At 34.6% G+C, this 17,720-nt stretch overlaps 1 protein-coding gene across 1 annotated transcript in view; it reads right to left on the bottom strand.

Annotated features, from left to right (window-relative positions):
- The window catches only part of Polr3A (RNA polymerase III subunit A), a 427,591-nt gene that overhangs the window by 167,278 nt on the left and 242,593 nt on the right, over nucleotides 1–17,720 (bottom strand). Inside the window, exons 19-21 of the mRNA XM_090415517.1 lie at nucleotides 14,760–14,924; nucleotides 14,387–14,471; nucleotides 2,080–2,167 (exon numbers count right to left, since the gene is read on the bottom strand). Of these exons, the coding sequence (XP_090271643.1) occupies nucleotides 2,080–2,167; nucleotides 14,387–14,471; nucleotides 14,760–14,924 (338 nt within the window). The remainder of the gene's footprint in view (nucleotides 1–2,079; nucleotides 2,168–14,386; nucleotides 14,472–14,759; nucleotides 14,925–17,720) is intronic.

Below are 17,720 nucleotides of genomic sequence, written 5' to 3'. Positions count from 1 at the left end.
GCTTGCTCTATTTTCTGTTATGATATTTGAAATGGAAAATAGGGCAAGCTGGTTTACCTGGACAAGATTTGCCTGTGTGTGTGTATTATGGCTCAGCCACATTCAGTAAAAAATTGCACTCTTCTCTCTCCCAAGTGGAGTGCTGGCACTCCACCAGAAGATGAGATATGGTGCTACAGTTCACAAAAGGTGGATAATCTGCTTCCAATACATAAGAATCTGACAGATGAGTGTGATCGCAAAGCTCAGCAGCTCCACACATTATTCTCTGATACTTTTCAATCACTCTCCTATCCGTGTCACAAGCCGATTTTGCATTCCCAATTCCTTTAAGTTTAGGTAACAACCCAGTGTGGGGTTCTGTCAAAGGCACTGACAAAATCCAAAAAGTATGGTGATATATCCATTCCCCTTTATCCACCTCAGCAGTCTAATTGCTAAAGCAAACACTACTCTTAACAAGGCAATGCTATCCGCTTAGAGACTTAATATACTACTCACCATGTAATGAGGATCCTAATTAGCTTCTCAAACACCTCAAACAATCATTTCAGAGATGCTGATGATCTATAGCAATCTGCCTTCACCATAGCTCTACCCTCATAATGGAATTATTTTTCCCTTCTTCCTCGCCAGGCTAATAGAAGGATAGAGGTGGAGATACCTTCAACCATTTGATTTAAAAGCAGCAGTGGGAGTACTGCTGCTTTCAAATCAAACTCTTGCATAATAGCCTTAGCACCCCATCTCATCCACTTCTATCCTTTCATCCAATTTCATCTCAGTACTTGGACAGCTAATGGATTTGCATGGGATGAATACCTTACTAAAGTAATCACATAACTCAGCCATTTGAAAAGCAGCTAACACTTTCCTATCTTTTGCATTCATTAAGATTATTCTTTCATGGTCATTTTTTTTTCTTGTATTTACCAAATAGTCATCACCCTTTTCCCAGTATTGGATGCACAACATTTTCCTTTTATGCAACTCTTTTGTACCATCCAGCTGTAGCTGATGAAACGATCAGCTACAGCTTCGTTTCAGACATCCTTTGACTACTTTCCATGCACTGTTGTTTCCTCTTTGAAGTTTTTGATGCTAAGGTACACCTTCCAATCTTTCCTTAGTCTATCATAATAACTTGTCTGCAGTCACTTGCCTTATAAATTCAATATATATCCTTTTTTTTAATTCAAAGTTGTCACATGATTTTTCTGTCTCCTAATTTAAAACTATGATCACTCTCTACAACTGGAAGCAAAACAGCCACCTCATTACAGATTCTCAGATGCTGGTACTAAATCCAATATTCATTGACTCCCATCTTGTGCTGTTTAACCTATCCTAATTAACTACAAATCAGAATTAATTTATATTAGAAAGAATGAAGGAATGAGAAAGTAGAGGAATTATATTAGCCAGTTCAGCAGAATAATCTCCTTGAAAATATCTATAGAAGAGATATAAGGCAGAAAAAAGAACATCTATGAGGGTGATTGGAGTGAATCTTTGAAAGAGGTGTCATTGATTAATCACAATGTCTTCTTCTGGATAGTATTATGTATCCTTCTGGAGATATTAGGTGCACCACATCAATGAAAAGGATTTCAAATTTTGGGCTGATTTGGGATTGACACAGTTTCAGCACTTATAGAGGTGAGACAGCATCTTAACTGAAAAAGTAAACGTAGTGTTTGGAGGAGCTATGGATGAGATGTGGTTGTGTTTATTCAAGTATATTCAATGTTCATAAGTATAACATGCTAAAAATAAATTAATTTAAAATGTGTTCATTCTTTGTCTCTTTTCTTCAAAAACCTCATATTAGACAGCTTATCTCAAGCATAATCATCATTATCAAAAATAACTAAGGAATTCAATGAACTCATGTAGCTTAGATTTTTATTATTTGCTGTTTTAAAATAATGACAATGTACCTCAACAAATTCAGTTGAGATGGCAATCATTAACATTACCAAGAGATGTTTAACACTTATTTACTATTGCATTTATCTCTCTCTCACACACACACACACAGAGAAATACATGTACATAATGTTCATATGGGGACCATACTTCCAAAGTTTCCTCTTCCGTACAGCCTGGTTGGGTTTGTAATTTTCCTTCTTTTAACTTCTGAATAAACTCCTCACAATTACTATATCTACAGGGAAAAGAAAGAAAATGCTCCATATCTATGTTGTTTTTTTTTTTTTATTTATGCATATTTATATGCTATTTTGATTATCATGCACTAGTAGTTTGAGATTAACAATGCAGTTTCCTAAAACAGATATTAAATTCATATTTTCCAAATAACCGCTATAAAAAAGAAAAGGTGACAAATTAAATAATATTATATGTATTCATTCAATAGCATTTTTCTCAAAAATACCACATTTCCTGATGAGGAAATGCTAATGCACATGGTATTATATTACAAAATAATTTGTATAGTGCCTTGGTGGGGCAAGATATAAGGCAATAATGTACTACACATTTTACAATCCATTGGTGTACTGGGTTGATATTAAAAAATATGAATTTTACTTATTACCATTTATAATGTCTGTGTTAATTATACCAGTACTAATCCATTTGCTTCACAGTAAAATCAAAACAGGAAGCAGTATACACTGCTTGGAAAAAAGGCAACAGACACACCAAGACAAAGGTGCATCGTTCCATGTAACGAGTCGCTTGTTTGTAGCCAGTATAAATTGGTGGAATATGATGCTTCCAAGTCAGTGAAATTGTGTCTTGGAATGGCTACAAGAAGGCACTGTAAAAATATATTTATATTTTATTTTTCTTTATTTACTTTCTTTTGTACTCGATATATATTCAATATTATTTCTTTGTTTGTCACCTTTAACTTAACAGTTGTAGCTTATCATAACTCCGAGTTGTAATCGTTGCTTGAGTTAGTCTTATCACATTTAATCTTTTAGACTACAATTTCAATTCCCCCATCCCCTCTCAAGGGTGTAACTATGCCACTTTCGCATGCATGGAGTATAGATTCAGGAACTGCCTCTGGCTGGAACCAATTCCTTTGTCTAACTAGCTGGCTTTCTCTTACAATGATCTTTAAAAATTTATTTGTATAACAACTGCACCATTAAAGATGGCGCAAAGGAATTGTTTGTCTTTCCTAAACATGTAAGAAAAATGCTCAGTGGAACACAGAATTATATCTAAAATTCAGCTCTAAATCAAGCAACTTTTGAAACTTACTATTAGTCAGTTGTGGCTAACTTTAAGGACACACAGGTTCTATCTTTTTATGAGAAGTGCATTGGTAAGTCGAAATTAGGCAAGTTATTTAATTGTAATTGGTAATTACAATCTAAAGGAAAAAGGATTTCATACATATCAAATTTATCAGGCTCTTATCAATTCTGCCAGGTAACAAAGCAACGCACGTGTCTGGTTCTCAAATTGCTTAAATCTACAGACAAAGACGAAACATATACATTCACGTATACGTCAGACATGTGGTTAGTTCCATACACACTCTAAAACAATTTTACTTAGACCATTAACCGAATTATGCATAACTAAGCTTCACAATCAATCTACCTTCCAACATTAACTCTTAACTCTTATCAATAACTCCTGACATTAACAAATGCTCAGAACTCTTTAGATAACTATTTCACAACAATTTGGAAGTACAGTTTTCCGACTTCATAACCTTATAATATGCTAGCAACTATATAATCAACAATCCCTGCTCTAAGGTTCCATAACAGTTCCATAACAGTCCATAACAGTTCTACAATAATCTTACTTGAAACATTTCTCACCCAGTTCAGCATTCAAGATCCTAGAGATCACAAATATAACCTTCTTCTTTCCCATTAGAACTGCAAACAGACACTACTCCATGGCAACAACGATACAGCATTCTCCGAGATTGTTTAAGGAACTTCGCAACGGGACTTTCTGGAATAGGCTGACACCATTGTTACATATCTCCTATCATCATCGAAATACTGCCAGCGGGATATCCCCTCCCCCCCCCCCCATCCTTGGAGCAGCTGGATACAGGAACCTTCTTGGAAGCAACACCGGAACAAGTTGGGAACAGAGAGAGAGAGAGAGATAGAGCCGGGAGCAGAGTGCCTGTCTCCTTTTGATTCTCCCTTGACAGCGTTGGAACTTCTTTAGATCAAGTTCCCCGGATGTTCTACCAGGGGTAACTTCCCCTGGTAGAACTACGAAATCGCTGAGTCATGGCAGGAAAACCCTGTAACTGGCTGACCTTTGTGCCTGGCGATAGCCTCAGGTCTATATTCTAATTCTGTCTGGGCTATCTCTTTGTTTGTACAATATTGGCGGTCAATTAATTTAGCAATTCATTTTAATATTTTACCAGATGACATAAAACACTTATGAAAAATTGTTAATTAAACTACAAGTATTTCGTATTGACTTTCTTTCTCAAGTAAAATCGGTATATAAAAATTTTGTAAAAAATTCTTTCCATACAAGATTTACAGAACTGATAGTTTGAAAGAGGAATTTTTAGGATGGATGCCATGTTGCAGGCCTATCTGTTCAGCAAATTCTTGAGAAATTGGACCATCCAAGGTTAATAATCATGATACCATACTGAAATGGAAGTGCAGGAAATCAAGTGAAAGTGCTACCCATAGTAAACAACCCACCACACTCACCACATGTGACCATAGGGTGCTATGAAGGGTAATATGTAAAAACAACCATTCATCGGCCATCACGTTCCAGTCAATGCCTGGAATTCTGCATTCAACATGTAAGCTGCTGAATGGCAGTTTTTGCATATTATCCTTCATAGCATCCTACGGTGAGTGTGGTGGGTTGTCCACTGCAGGTAGCACTTTCACTTGACTCCCCACTGAAGATGAAGCTGCACAAAAACTTTTACAATCGAGGCTCACAACACAGGTTTCCATAGTAGGACTGCAATATGTAAGCCCCACATTACCCAAACCAAAATGTAGCATCATCTTCAGTGGTGCAAAGAGCATGTATAGTAGAATGCAAAAGCTTGGAAAGCTGCGTTATGGAGCGATGAATCACACTACACCCTCTACCTAGGCAGATGGACCAGTGCGGGTGTTGCAGATGCCCAGTGAACCCTTTTTACCAGTGTGTGTAACCCTAACTATGAAATTTTCTAGATAGCAGTGTGATGGTATGGTCCAGTTTTTCGTGGATTGGCCTTGGATCTCTGTGATGCCACGAACACTGAACTCTGAGAGGTATCTGAACATTTTGGACAATGCAATGTTTCCTACTTTAGGGCATTTCTATGAAACTAACCATTGTCTCTATCAGCAAGACAATGCACCATGGCATAAGGCTGCTGTTATAATTGTGTAGGTGGTGATATGAACACCACCACACTTGACTGGTCTGCACAGAGGCCTGATACTGAACATCTGTGGAATGAATTGAAGCATTGGGTGAGGTCAAGGGACTTCCACCTACAACAGTCCAGGACCTCATATCACATGTTTGTGGAGAGTATGTTTCATAGTATGCCCATCTTGTTAAGAAGCCATGGTTGTTTGTTGCTCACACTATTGTATGTTGACTTCTTTCCAAGCAGAGAGAAAGAGAGTGTACACATTGCTCCCTGTTAATTGTACTAATAAACTAGTAGATTAGTAGATGTTTTACTGCCAATTTGGAATCAAATAAATGTCCTGCCTCCATTCTGCTTAAGTGGCCATACCACCTGAAATTATCTCCACTCACATATTCCTGAATGCTAACAATTTGAAATTCATTCCTAATATCTGTGTTTTTAAATAATAGAATTCTGCCACTGATGCTATACATCTGTTTACTTGCTATTTTTTTCTTAGAGCTCTCAACTCTATGGTCTCTAATCTTTTATCAATTGTATTATTTCTAACCTAGCTCTTAGATCCACAAGTTAAAACAGATTTGAACATGAATATATTTTAGTACTGTGACTAATGTTCTCTCTCTCTCTCTCTCTTATTCCATAGAAATTTACTCCTTGCCATACCATACTTAATTTGCTATCTTAACTAAACATTGTACATAAATAGCTGAAATATATTTGTTCTATAGTTTGCCATTAAGGGGATGTAACTGATGTTTTCAGTGTTCCTGCCAACAGCATTTTTATTGTTGATTTTTCATACCAAATTTGTTACAGTAGTTATTCAATTTAGTTAAGGACTCATGAGGATTTGTACCAGATTTATTTATAACATGATTGGCATAAAGTAAAGAACTAAGATTAACATATCCAATTATGATATCAGTTAAAAACAATAAGAAGGATTTGAATTCATCATGATAAAACCTTTAGACCATGTGAACTTCCAAAGATTCACAAAGAAAATGCTCTGAGGCCTCCAATACAATCTAATATAATCTCCGAATACAATCTCCTTAAAGTAGATTCTATTGGTTGTCCAATTTATAAATTTTCCAAACATTCTTCTAAAAGTCTTTCTGTTAAAACAAGATTTCAGGGTCATGTTGTTACCACTCACCTTTTATCAATTTTGATGTAGTTTCATTCTTTATGAATAAGCTCTTGTAGATACATTAAAGTTATTATCAAGTGATTTTCCACCAGATATTATAAAATTATTTCATTCTGCCATAAATTGAGGGAATTTTTTCTGCCAAAATAAACTACAGGTTTAAACTGAATGAAATTTTGTGGGTTTTCATATCTCTCCCACAACAGCAAACTGTATATGGAACACTGTGAATAGCACATACCTGGTATCTTCTCTCCTAAATGCAAGCTTTTCTGACACGATTCCATTATGTCAAGGTGACATATCTGCAATCTGAAACTAACTCTTTGTCTGACCTTAATGTTTTTCTTTGTAAAATTAATTCTTATCCATCCATAAATTAAACTTTCTAGTGAGATAGAAGCTAAGTGGCTTCCTTTCTTTTCTAGACATTCTCATCCAAAGTACATCATACTCCACAGATTTTTTTTTATTAAAAAAAAAACAGTCTTTATTAATACTTTCAACTCTAATATCATCTTAAAATATGAGAGATAACTACGGTTTTTTATCCTTATTTTTCTCAAGAACATACTTCATCATCATCAAATTCCTGAAATGTATCCTCAAGAGGGTGTAGAGAATATGATAGTACTACATGAAAAACTTACATTACCACTAACTTCCTATCTACAATTTTCCTCGACTGTTACCTGTCAAGACTATCATTATCAGATCTTATATTTCTGTCTTTTAAGGCACTTTTTAGTGTATCAATCCACCTATATCTTGGTCTTCCTCTGGGTCTTTTTCCTGTCAACTTGACAGAGAACATTTGTTTTGCTATTCTTTCCTCTCCCATACTGTTTATGTGACCATACCACCTAAGATTAGCTATGTTAACACATTCCTGGATGCTAACAATGTCAAGTTCTTTCCTAATATCCTCATTTTAATACGATATTGCCATTGATGCCATCTGTTCATTCCCCTAATCTTTCTCAGGACTCTCATATCTGCAGTTCCTAGTCTATGGTCAAGTGTTTTATTTCTAACCCAGCTCTCAGATACATAAGTTAAAATTGGTTTGAATATCATCTTGTATACAGCTGATTTAGTGTTCGGACTAATTTCTCTCTTATTCCATATACATTTATTCAGCTAACATCCTACCATTCCAGCTTTGTTGATTCTGTTGTCTATTTCCTTATTTAATTTACCACTGTCACTAAAAATCATGCCTAAGTAGCTGAAATGTTTCACTTGTTCTAGAGGTTCTCCATTCACAATGCAGTTGTAATTTTTAATGCTTCTGAATATTTTCATTGTCTTTGACTGATTATTGTTGACCTTCATACGATATCTATTACAACAGTTATTCAATTTAGTCAGCGAATCTTGCAGACTTGTACTGGATTTATTTACTGTAGAAGTATAACATCATCTGCATAAAGCAAAGAGTTAAGATTAACATCTCCAATTTTGATATCAGATTTAATACCACTTTCCTTCATAATGTGATCCATATAGATTATGAATAACATTAAACCATCTTCCTGTACTTCCTTCAATTCTAACTGCTGACTTACAACTCAAATAAAGACTAAGTACTGCTTGATATAATGCCCCATTGACACTATATAACTGTAGTATTTTGAGTAGCTTCTCTCTTGGCACCTTGTCATATGCCTTTTACAGATCTACAAAACTTAAATACAGATCTTTGTTATATTCCCATGATTTCTCAACTATTTGTCGTAAAGTCAAAATCTGATTCTGACAGCCTCTATTTGGCCTGAATCCAGCTTGTTCTTCACCAAGCTTCTCTTCCACAATCCTTCTCAATCGCTTTTCAAGTATACTTGCATATATATTACCAAGAACACTCAGTAGAGAAATACCTCTAATTCTCACATTGTTTTATTTCCCTTAGAAGACCAAATCAGAGAACTAACAGGAAAGTTTAGTGCAAAGGTGACAATATTGAAAATTAAACACAAAGGATATCTTACAGAAGCTGCAGACATCAAAGAAAGATGGAAAGAGTATACAGAAGACCTTTACAGAAAGGACTCCAAAATTACTGAGAAATCTGAAGGGTAGAATTATACACAGGAACCAGTACCAGTGGAGAGTGAAGTGAGGTGGCATTGCAACAGATATAGTCCGAACAGATCTTGGAGAAACTGAGTATTTCACAATAGGTAAAGGGGTGCGACAAGGATGTATTTTATCTCCATACCTGTTTAACTTGTACAGCGAATACATTTTAAGAATGGCAGGGCTGGAGGAGTCTTCAGTTGGAATTAAAATTGGTGGAAAAAATATTAATAATTTGAGATATGCAGATGATACCACCTTGCTAGCAGAATGCAAAGAAGATTTGAAGGAACTTATTATGAAAGTTAAAGACAAAAGTGCTAAATATGGTCTTAAACTTAACCTCAAAAAGACAAAAGTATGGCAACATGTAAACTTAATGATTTTGAAGTAGATGGGGAGAAAATGGAAGCAGTTAACAATTTTGTGTTCCTAGGATCTTGAATTGATAAAGATGGTTATTGTACCAAAGAAGTTAGAAGAAGATTATTACTCGGAAAAAAAGCAATGACAAATTTAAGCAAGATCTTTAAAGATAAAGATATTAGCCTCACAACAAAAATCAGAATCGTGAAAGCAATGGTATTCCCTGTGGTGCTGTATGGATGTGAAAGTTGAACCCTGAAAAAAAGTGAAAGAAGAAAGATAGATGCATTTGAATTATGGGTTTGGAGACGCTTACTAAGAATACCATGGACTGCAAAGCAAACCAATAAATCAGTGATAGACAGAATAAAGCCAGATTGCTTTATTCTGTCTATGAAGCTATGATCATCAAGCAAAAATTGTCATACTTCGGACATATTATGCAAGCAAATGACAGTCTGGAGAAGATGATGATGCTTGCTAAAGTTGATGGAAGCAGGAGACGAGGAAGACCAAGAATTGGATGGATGGATGGAGTTAAAGAAGCAACTGGAGTGCGCTTGGAGGTTCTGAAAGACATGGTCAGGGACAGATCGGAATGGAGAGTGTATGTTCATGGAGTTGCCAGGAGTCGGAAACGACTCGATGGATCTTAACACACACACACACACACACACACACACACTATGAGAGCTCTGCTCCAATCATCCGGAATTCGTCCCTCTGTCCAGGCCTTCTGGACTATGCAGTGCAGCCAATGTAAGACTTTTATACTGCCGTACTTGAGTATTTCTGGTGGAATTCCACATTTCAGGCTTTTGATGGCTTTTTCTACTTCAAGTATGAATATGCATTCGTCATTGCATGCCTATCGAGGGTTTTTTTATCACTGTGCTGTTACTAATTGTTTCATTTAGCAATTTTTTGAAGTAATTACTCCATACATCAAATATATCTTTTTCTCCAGTATTCATGTTGCCTTTATCATCTAATTCCTTTTACCACACTCTTTCCTCCATTTCTGAGCTTTTTCAACAACCTCCAGAATATCTTGCCACCTTCTTTATATTTATTTTCTATGTTCTTATCAAAGTCTTCCCATGACTTTTGTTTAGCTAGTTTTGCATAGTGTTTAGCTTTCTTACATTTGCCTCTGTATTCTGTAAAAACACAAGCTGACTTATTTGCCACAAACTTTTGATATGCTTTCTTCTTTTCCTTCACTTCTCTTTAACTTCCTGTGTCCACCATGGAGTTCTGATTTTTCAGAACTCCATAGTGGACACAGGAAGACAACCTCACCACATACACAAGAACATACTTCTAGAACTTATTTCACACATCAAAGTTCTGAATAAAAAGCTCATCAGATTTCCATGTCAAAGCTTTTAAGCATGAATTTGTTCAGTTTGTAAATTAATTTCATTTCTGCACTGTACAAAATATCTTCCTCTTCTTCATTATCCAAGTATTTCCAGAATTTCTGGAAACCTTGGGCAGATAGGCAGAATGTGCACAAATACATTTAGAAAAGAACCAAGAGTGCATGTGAAAATTCAGGTGTCACCAGTTGTGTCAGTTCTACACAGAATTCAATGGATAAAGACTGAAGTATTGCATAAAAGTGATTTTTTTATGTTAGAAAGATTTTATTTTGCTTAATAATCTTCATACTACTGTACTAAGTTAAAAAAAAAAAAAAAGTAATGCCAGTATCAATGAAGATTTCCTCCAGCTTTTAACATCATACACCTAACAGAAACTAAGATTTTTAATTGTTATTCTATTTCATTTTCTCATTAACTATATCTAAGCATTGAAAATAGCCATGAAACATGAGTAAAAATTTGCAGTTATTAAATATTTTATTCTCAATATAAATGAAACTCATCACTTATGTATCAGTATTTCAATACACACACACACACCCAATGGATGCCAACACCTTATAGGAAGCTTTGTAAAAATAGGGAAAGAGAAAGAGCGACAGCATAAATTCTGTTCTTAATTGCAGTTAGTACTTTAACTATGTTTGTATTTAATGGAAGAAAATACATCAGACATAATAATTAACCCTTATTTAATTATTAAACCAATATTTCATTTTTATCATCATGCAAGCAAGAAGAATGTACATGCAAAGTGCACATTAATGTATACAGGCAACAGAAAGGACAGACACAGACTGAGTACAAAATGTCATAATTCTAAAGTCCAAACTGGCATTCACTATGGGATGCTATAATGAGATATTGTTCACTAAACTGAAAGTCCCGTAATATTAGTCTAAGATTTTGGGTAGAGTCTGTCTGTCTTTTTATTGCCGATTTTCGTGCCAAATTTATTATAGTAGTTATCAATTAAGTCAGGGAACCCTGAAGTTTTGTATAGGATTTTTTAGGAGTATAATACCATCTGTATAAAGAGCTGAGATTAACATCTTCAATTTTGATATCAGATTTAATGCCACTTTGCATTAAATGTATTCATATAGATGAAGAATAACAGCAAAGATAACATACACTCTTGTCTCACACTTGATTTAACATTACACCATCTTCCTTTACAATCTTCAATTCTAACTGCTGACTTACAACTCAAATGTAGCCTATGTATTGCTCAATATAATGTACCATTTACAACGTAAATGGTATAGCATTATCTGCAATAAAGTACAGAGCTGAGATAAAAAAAAACTGAAATCAGCATTAAAAAGAAGGAATGTCATTACTACAAAATTAAATACAGAAGGAGCTGACAAGTTAACTCTAAAGATGTCTTCCAGGAATAATACAAAAAAAAAAGTGGGGTAAACACCGAGGAGAGGTATCAGGTATGGCCAGAAAGTAAGGTCCAGTCAAGAATTAAAAAACTGATAGAAAAGAAAAAAACATTTTATATCATATGCTAAAATCTACATATATACTTTACTTTTCTACACAGTCACCAATGACTTCCAGGAATTTTTGGTATTGTTGCACCAGTTTTTTCATACCCATGTCAAAAAAAGTCTGCCGCCAGTGAGTTCAACCACTGAGTCATGCTGTTCCGTTCCTCATCATCTTTAAAGCACTGAGATGGGAGCTACTGCTTAATGTGCAAGAACAAGAGGTAGTCACTAGGCGCAAGGTCAGGGCAGTAGTATGGGTGGCTGAAAAATTTCCACCCAAACATCTGAATTTGCTGGACAGTTCGAGCTGTAGAGTGAATTCATCCCTGATGACATCATTTCTCATCTTTTGTTCAAAACTGCTCATCTGAGTTTATTTAATACACATCAGCATTAATTGTGATTCCTCACTGAAGAAAATCAACAAGCAAGATCCATTTTTGGTCCAGGAAGACAGTGGCCAAAATTTTTCACTTGACAGATGGTGCTTGTTTGGATTTCTTTGCTTTCAGAGATGATGAATGGCACCATTGCTTTCATTGTTGTTTCGATTTATTGTGTACTTGTTTATTGTTGATTGTGTACAAAATCCACATTTTGTCTCCAGTCACAATACAAGAAGAAAGTTCATCTTCTTCATTTTCATAATGCTCCAAACATTTTTGAGCTGATTCCACTCATTGCTATTTATGCACATTGGTTAGCATTTTGGAAACTATCTGGCATACAATTTTTTATACCCCAGCTTTTCTGTCACAATTTCATGAATAACTGAGCATGAAACGTCCAGGAATTCAAAAGAAAGTTCTGTACTTGTGAAATGATGATTCTCGTGAATTTTCATGTTCATTCATTTTACTAAATCATCTGTCACTACACTAGTCTGGCCATTGTGCTCTTCATCATGAACACTGTTGCACACTTCTTTAAACAAACAACATGACTGCCTAACCTTACTGTCACTCATTAAGTTAGGCCTGTAATCATTTGCCAATAGATTTCTGCAGCACTATTATTTTCCACCAACAAAAACCACATCACACGATGAATCATGCAACTGGCAGAGTTTTTTTTTATTACAGCACTCACTATAAATTATTCATAGAAGACAGCAAACAATACCACAATGAAAGTAGAATGATCAACAGCTAGCTAATGAGTCACTCTATGCTACCACACATGCATGCTCCTCTGCCATATCTTATTTGGTAGTAAATTCTGAATGGACCTTACTTTCTAGACACAGCTCATACATTCACAAAAAGAACAAAATTATTCCAAAATAGATAAATTCAATTTTTATCCATAATAATTTCACAATTTACATTAAAATATAACTGCCTCAATAAAGGGGAAAAAAGATATGGAACCAATATTCAAACATCAATAGCAGATTTCATTACTTGTTTCTCATCAACAATTTTCTTCTACTATGGAAGGCTATTTTTTAAGAGTTTAATCTGATTTACTCTTACTTGGGCAGTCTTAATTACATCAATTCACTATACTTCTATTGATTGATAATTCATCTGCTTATGAGAAGCCTGAAGTGGCTTAAAAAGTTCCATGTTTGATCTACAGAGTAAAGTTTTTGGACTATGTAAAAAAATAAAATCAAAAATACCTAAAAAATTGATAAAAATAGAAAAAAAAATTCCACATTTCTGTCCCCTCTCCCTTCCTTTGTCATACTTCTGCAGTGTTATATAAATGTTTATTGTTATACGCTGATGCTGCTCCAAAAGAAGACAATCTTGAAGAATCCTACAAATAGATACATATAGATACGTCCTACAAATAGATACATATATTTTTCATGTATCTATGTCTCCAAGATATCAATAATGCCTTAAAAAAATTGAGTAAAAAGCCAATGACATCATACAAGGGGTACTACTAAAGAAAAATAGGCAAAATAGTCATAAAAATTAATAAGGAAAAAAAAAAACCTTAGCCCACCCATGCTACAAAGTGTACTATAGGTTTGCAAATAACCTTTTTGTGGGTGGGAGCAACATAAAAATAAAAACTGTTGTCCTAAAAGATAACATTCAAATTACAAAAAATTATTAAACTGTCACACTGAAAACATGACTTCATTAACAGAAACAAATGGTAAATTCCAAGCAGCAAACTAGATCAGATTCTATGGCTGACACAAAGATCTTATATCCAATTAAATGCAATGGATTTTCCAAGACTAATAAAAAAAAGAGAATGAGGTTAGGAAATTTTATTTAATATCAGCAACAACACAGATGAATTAGTATTCAATGTCCAAAATTGTTGCAGCCCAGAAATGTGTTCATAATTACACTGATAACCGGAAATAATTTGAAAATTAATTGTTAGGTGACTGCAATCTACATAGATGCTTATGGAGAGAGATGTTTACTGATCTTCAGTGAAACTATATTGAAAAGTTATGATTTTTCAATTGCATTTTCACTGGGAGAGAGAGTTCAATTATTGCAACTAATTTCAAATTAATCACAACAATGAATACCATTATTTTATATAGATTATTACTCACCCTGCTGCCAACAGCTCTTCTTTGGCTTTCAAGAGACCAAGACCAGGAGTAACATCACCAATTCCAATTGAAAATCCTTTATTTGCTGTAAAAATCAGGAAGGTTGATCATATATGTTGGAAACATGTTTATAATGACAAAAAAGCCTGTGAGAAGAAAGCATATATTATGATTAAAATAATTTTAAACTGGTGAAGGAGAGAGAAAAAAAATGCACACAATTATTATTGTAATTTATTTAAAAAACTGTATGAGTCAATAATCTGATTTGACTAAATTAGCTAGTGGATAAAGAAATACCCACCTCATCTTTACATGAATTATGATAATAAAATAAGCAATTTAATAATTTATGAACTCATGAAGCTCCTACCTAAGAAGTATGAAGTTATACGAGCCAAACGCCACATTGCATCAGCAGCATACTTTGCACCATAGTCTCGAAGCAAGATATAAAATATATTATTCTTTGATCCTGATCCTAGAGTAGACTTATCCATGCATCCACTAAGTAGTTCACTATTACTGATTAGGATGACTAAATAAAAAATAGGATTATAAATAAATAAACAAAAATGCGAAATGCATACAAAAAGCAAACTTCAGAAATATTTGATATTTTAAAAAGCCATGGCAAAACTTTTATACCTGCATATTTGAGCATTTCTAGTCAAAGATAATTTACTTCAGCCCAGCAGCCTTTGCAAATTTCAATCATTTGATTTTGTTTTCTACATCAAGTATTGATACATACTCTCATTCGCATTCCTCCTGAATATTTTCTGCTACTGTTCTGTCACTCTTGTTATGTTTTAACAGTCTTCCAAGTAATTACTTGGAAGACTGTTAAACATAACTCCATACATTTAAAATAACATTATCTTCAGTAATCATATCACCTTTATCATCTTTGATTTCTTTTACAATACTCTTTCCAACATTTCTAAGCTTTTCAATAGCCTCCAGAACATTCTGACCCCTTCCTGATATCTGCCTTCTATATTCTTACTAAAATCTTACCATGACTTTTGTTTAGCTACTTTCACACATAGTTAACTCTCTTACATTTTTCTCTGTATTATTTTAGGGAATCTGCTGCCTTTTGATCTTTTTTGCTAAGAACTTTTGGTATGCTTTCTTCTTCTTCTTTTCCATTACTGGAAAAGCTTGTGTCTACCATGGTGTTCTTATTTTTCTGTCCTTGCAGACAACTTCACCGCATACCTTTTGTAGCTGAATCAATTAATGTTTTTTTCAGAGTTGCCACTGAGACTCCAAAGATTTGTTTTCAAACTGTTTCACTTTTACCATACTATTCAACTATACAAATTCTATTTGCATAGTTGAGTCCACACTTGACCTACAGAAGCTACCCAACTTGAATTCTTATCAAAACTTTCTTACATATTTCTTCTTCCCTACATTCACAAATCTAGGCCAGGTGGCCTATTTGGTCTCAGCCCAGCATTTTATTGGTCTGCCTCTGTTTCTTTGACTTTTTTTTTTTGTAGTTCATCATCTTCCTGGGTATTCTATTGTATGCCATTCATTCTAAATATTTTCCATTTGATTCTGTATTTTTTTATTGTTTCCATTATTGGAATTTGGTTTAGTTCTTTCAGTATGTCTTCATTTCTCTTTTTATCTAGTCTTGTATAACCTACTGCTCTTCTCATATATTTGATTTCTTCATCAATGATTCTTTTCTTATTTCTTTCTCTAATTGTCCATGATTGACTGCCATATAATAATGTTGATTTTTTAAAAATATTATACATTCTAAGTCTGCTTTTTTTGGTATCCACTGCTGGCCTTAATGTTTTGTTTATTATTTTGTTTCCTTTGAAGAAATTGTTAATTTTGTTTGAAATGTCTAAATCTTCATTTATACATATATTTCTTCCACACACACAAAAGGCAGAAATGGGAGGCATAATGGTGCTAGTTCTACTGAAAAATAGCCATGGAAATATCTGTAGAAGACACAATGCAGAAACTGATCTTCTGAAGTGGCTGAAGAGTCTGTAAGATAAGCATCGTTTATCAACTTTTTGGGTATCCACTGCTGGCCTTAATGTTTTGTTCATTATTTTGTTTACTTTGGGGAAAATTGTTAATTTTGTTTGAAATGTCTAAATCTTCATTTAAACATATATTTCTTCCACACACAAAAGGTAGAAGAGCTTGTAGCAAACAGATGCTGGGTGAAGAATAGAGTAATCTGTTGATATTCTTCTTCAGCTGTTGAAGATTGTAGTCTTTTGAAAATGTTTCATGAGGGAGACTGTTCACAGAATTGAGGTGGAAGGAATGAAAGATAACTGGGAATAGCAGGTTTAGTAAGTGTGCAGTTCAACTGTAAAACATAGGTCTGGCAGAAATGGGAGGCATAATGGATACTAGTTCTACTGAACAATGGCCATGGAAATATCTGCAGAAGACACAATGCAGAAACTGATCTTCTGAAGTGGCTGAAGGGTCTGTAAGAATAAGCATCGTTTATCAACTGGACTGCCTTTTCTGAACAGCATCAAGAACTTTTAAGGAGGTCTTAGGTGTACCATCCCATATGTGAGAGCAGTATTCCAATGTTGGCCAGATTTGGGATTTATACAGAGTAAGTAGTTGTTTGGCAGAGAAGTAATGTCTTGACTAGAAAAGGATGCTAAGTTTTTTTGGAAGCTGATGATGCTGTAGAAGTGGTATGATTGTGCGAGGAAAGGTCTGGAGTAAGAGTCAGTTCGAGAAGGCAGATTTGGTCTGCCTTCTCGAACTGACTTTTTTTTACAGGAAAACAAGCAAAACTCCATTTTGAAAAGCACTGATGTTGACTAGGTTGCTTTCATCCCAATCAAGGATACTGTGGAGATCAGTGCTTAGGGTACTTATTATAGATGATCTTGAAGCTTGAGATGCCTGAACACTGCAAAGCTTGTCATATGAGTAGGAAGCAAAACAACAAACAGGGTTTGCAGTCAATGATTAATTAGTTGGTTGGTTGGTTGGTTGGTTGGTTTATGGTTTAGTGGCAGCACAAGAACAGCCAAAGTGATACTGCACTATAGGAAAGGTTACAGCAATACACAAGGTCAAAAGTTACAGCGGTACATAAATAGTCAAAGACAAACTAGATGTATGCGCAAAAACCAAGCAGCAATGCAGTATCTACATATAAAATTACAGCAATACATAAGGTCAAAGGCTTCAGCAGTACATAAATAGTCATGTAATACCTAGATATAAATAAAACTAGTCAAATCTGATAGTCTGAATCTGATAACATCTGCCTGAGTGTATATGGCATGGATAGATAGGTAAAAATTTCATTCCTCTC

The sequence above is a fragment of the Typopeltis vanoorti genome, chromosome 3 (genome assembly GCF_054136105.1).
Source record: "Typopeltis vanoorti isolate ZY-2024b chromosome 3, IOZ_Tvanoo_1.0, whole genome shotgun sequence".
Classification (NCBI taxonomy): Eukaryota; Metazoa; Arthropoda; class Arachnida; order Uropygi; family Thelyphonidae; genus Typopeltis; species Typopeltis vanoorti.
The sequence above is the reverse complement of the archived record's forward strand: the minus strand, read 5'-3'. Positions and strand labels throughout refer to the sequence as shown.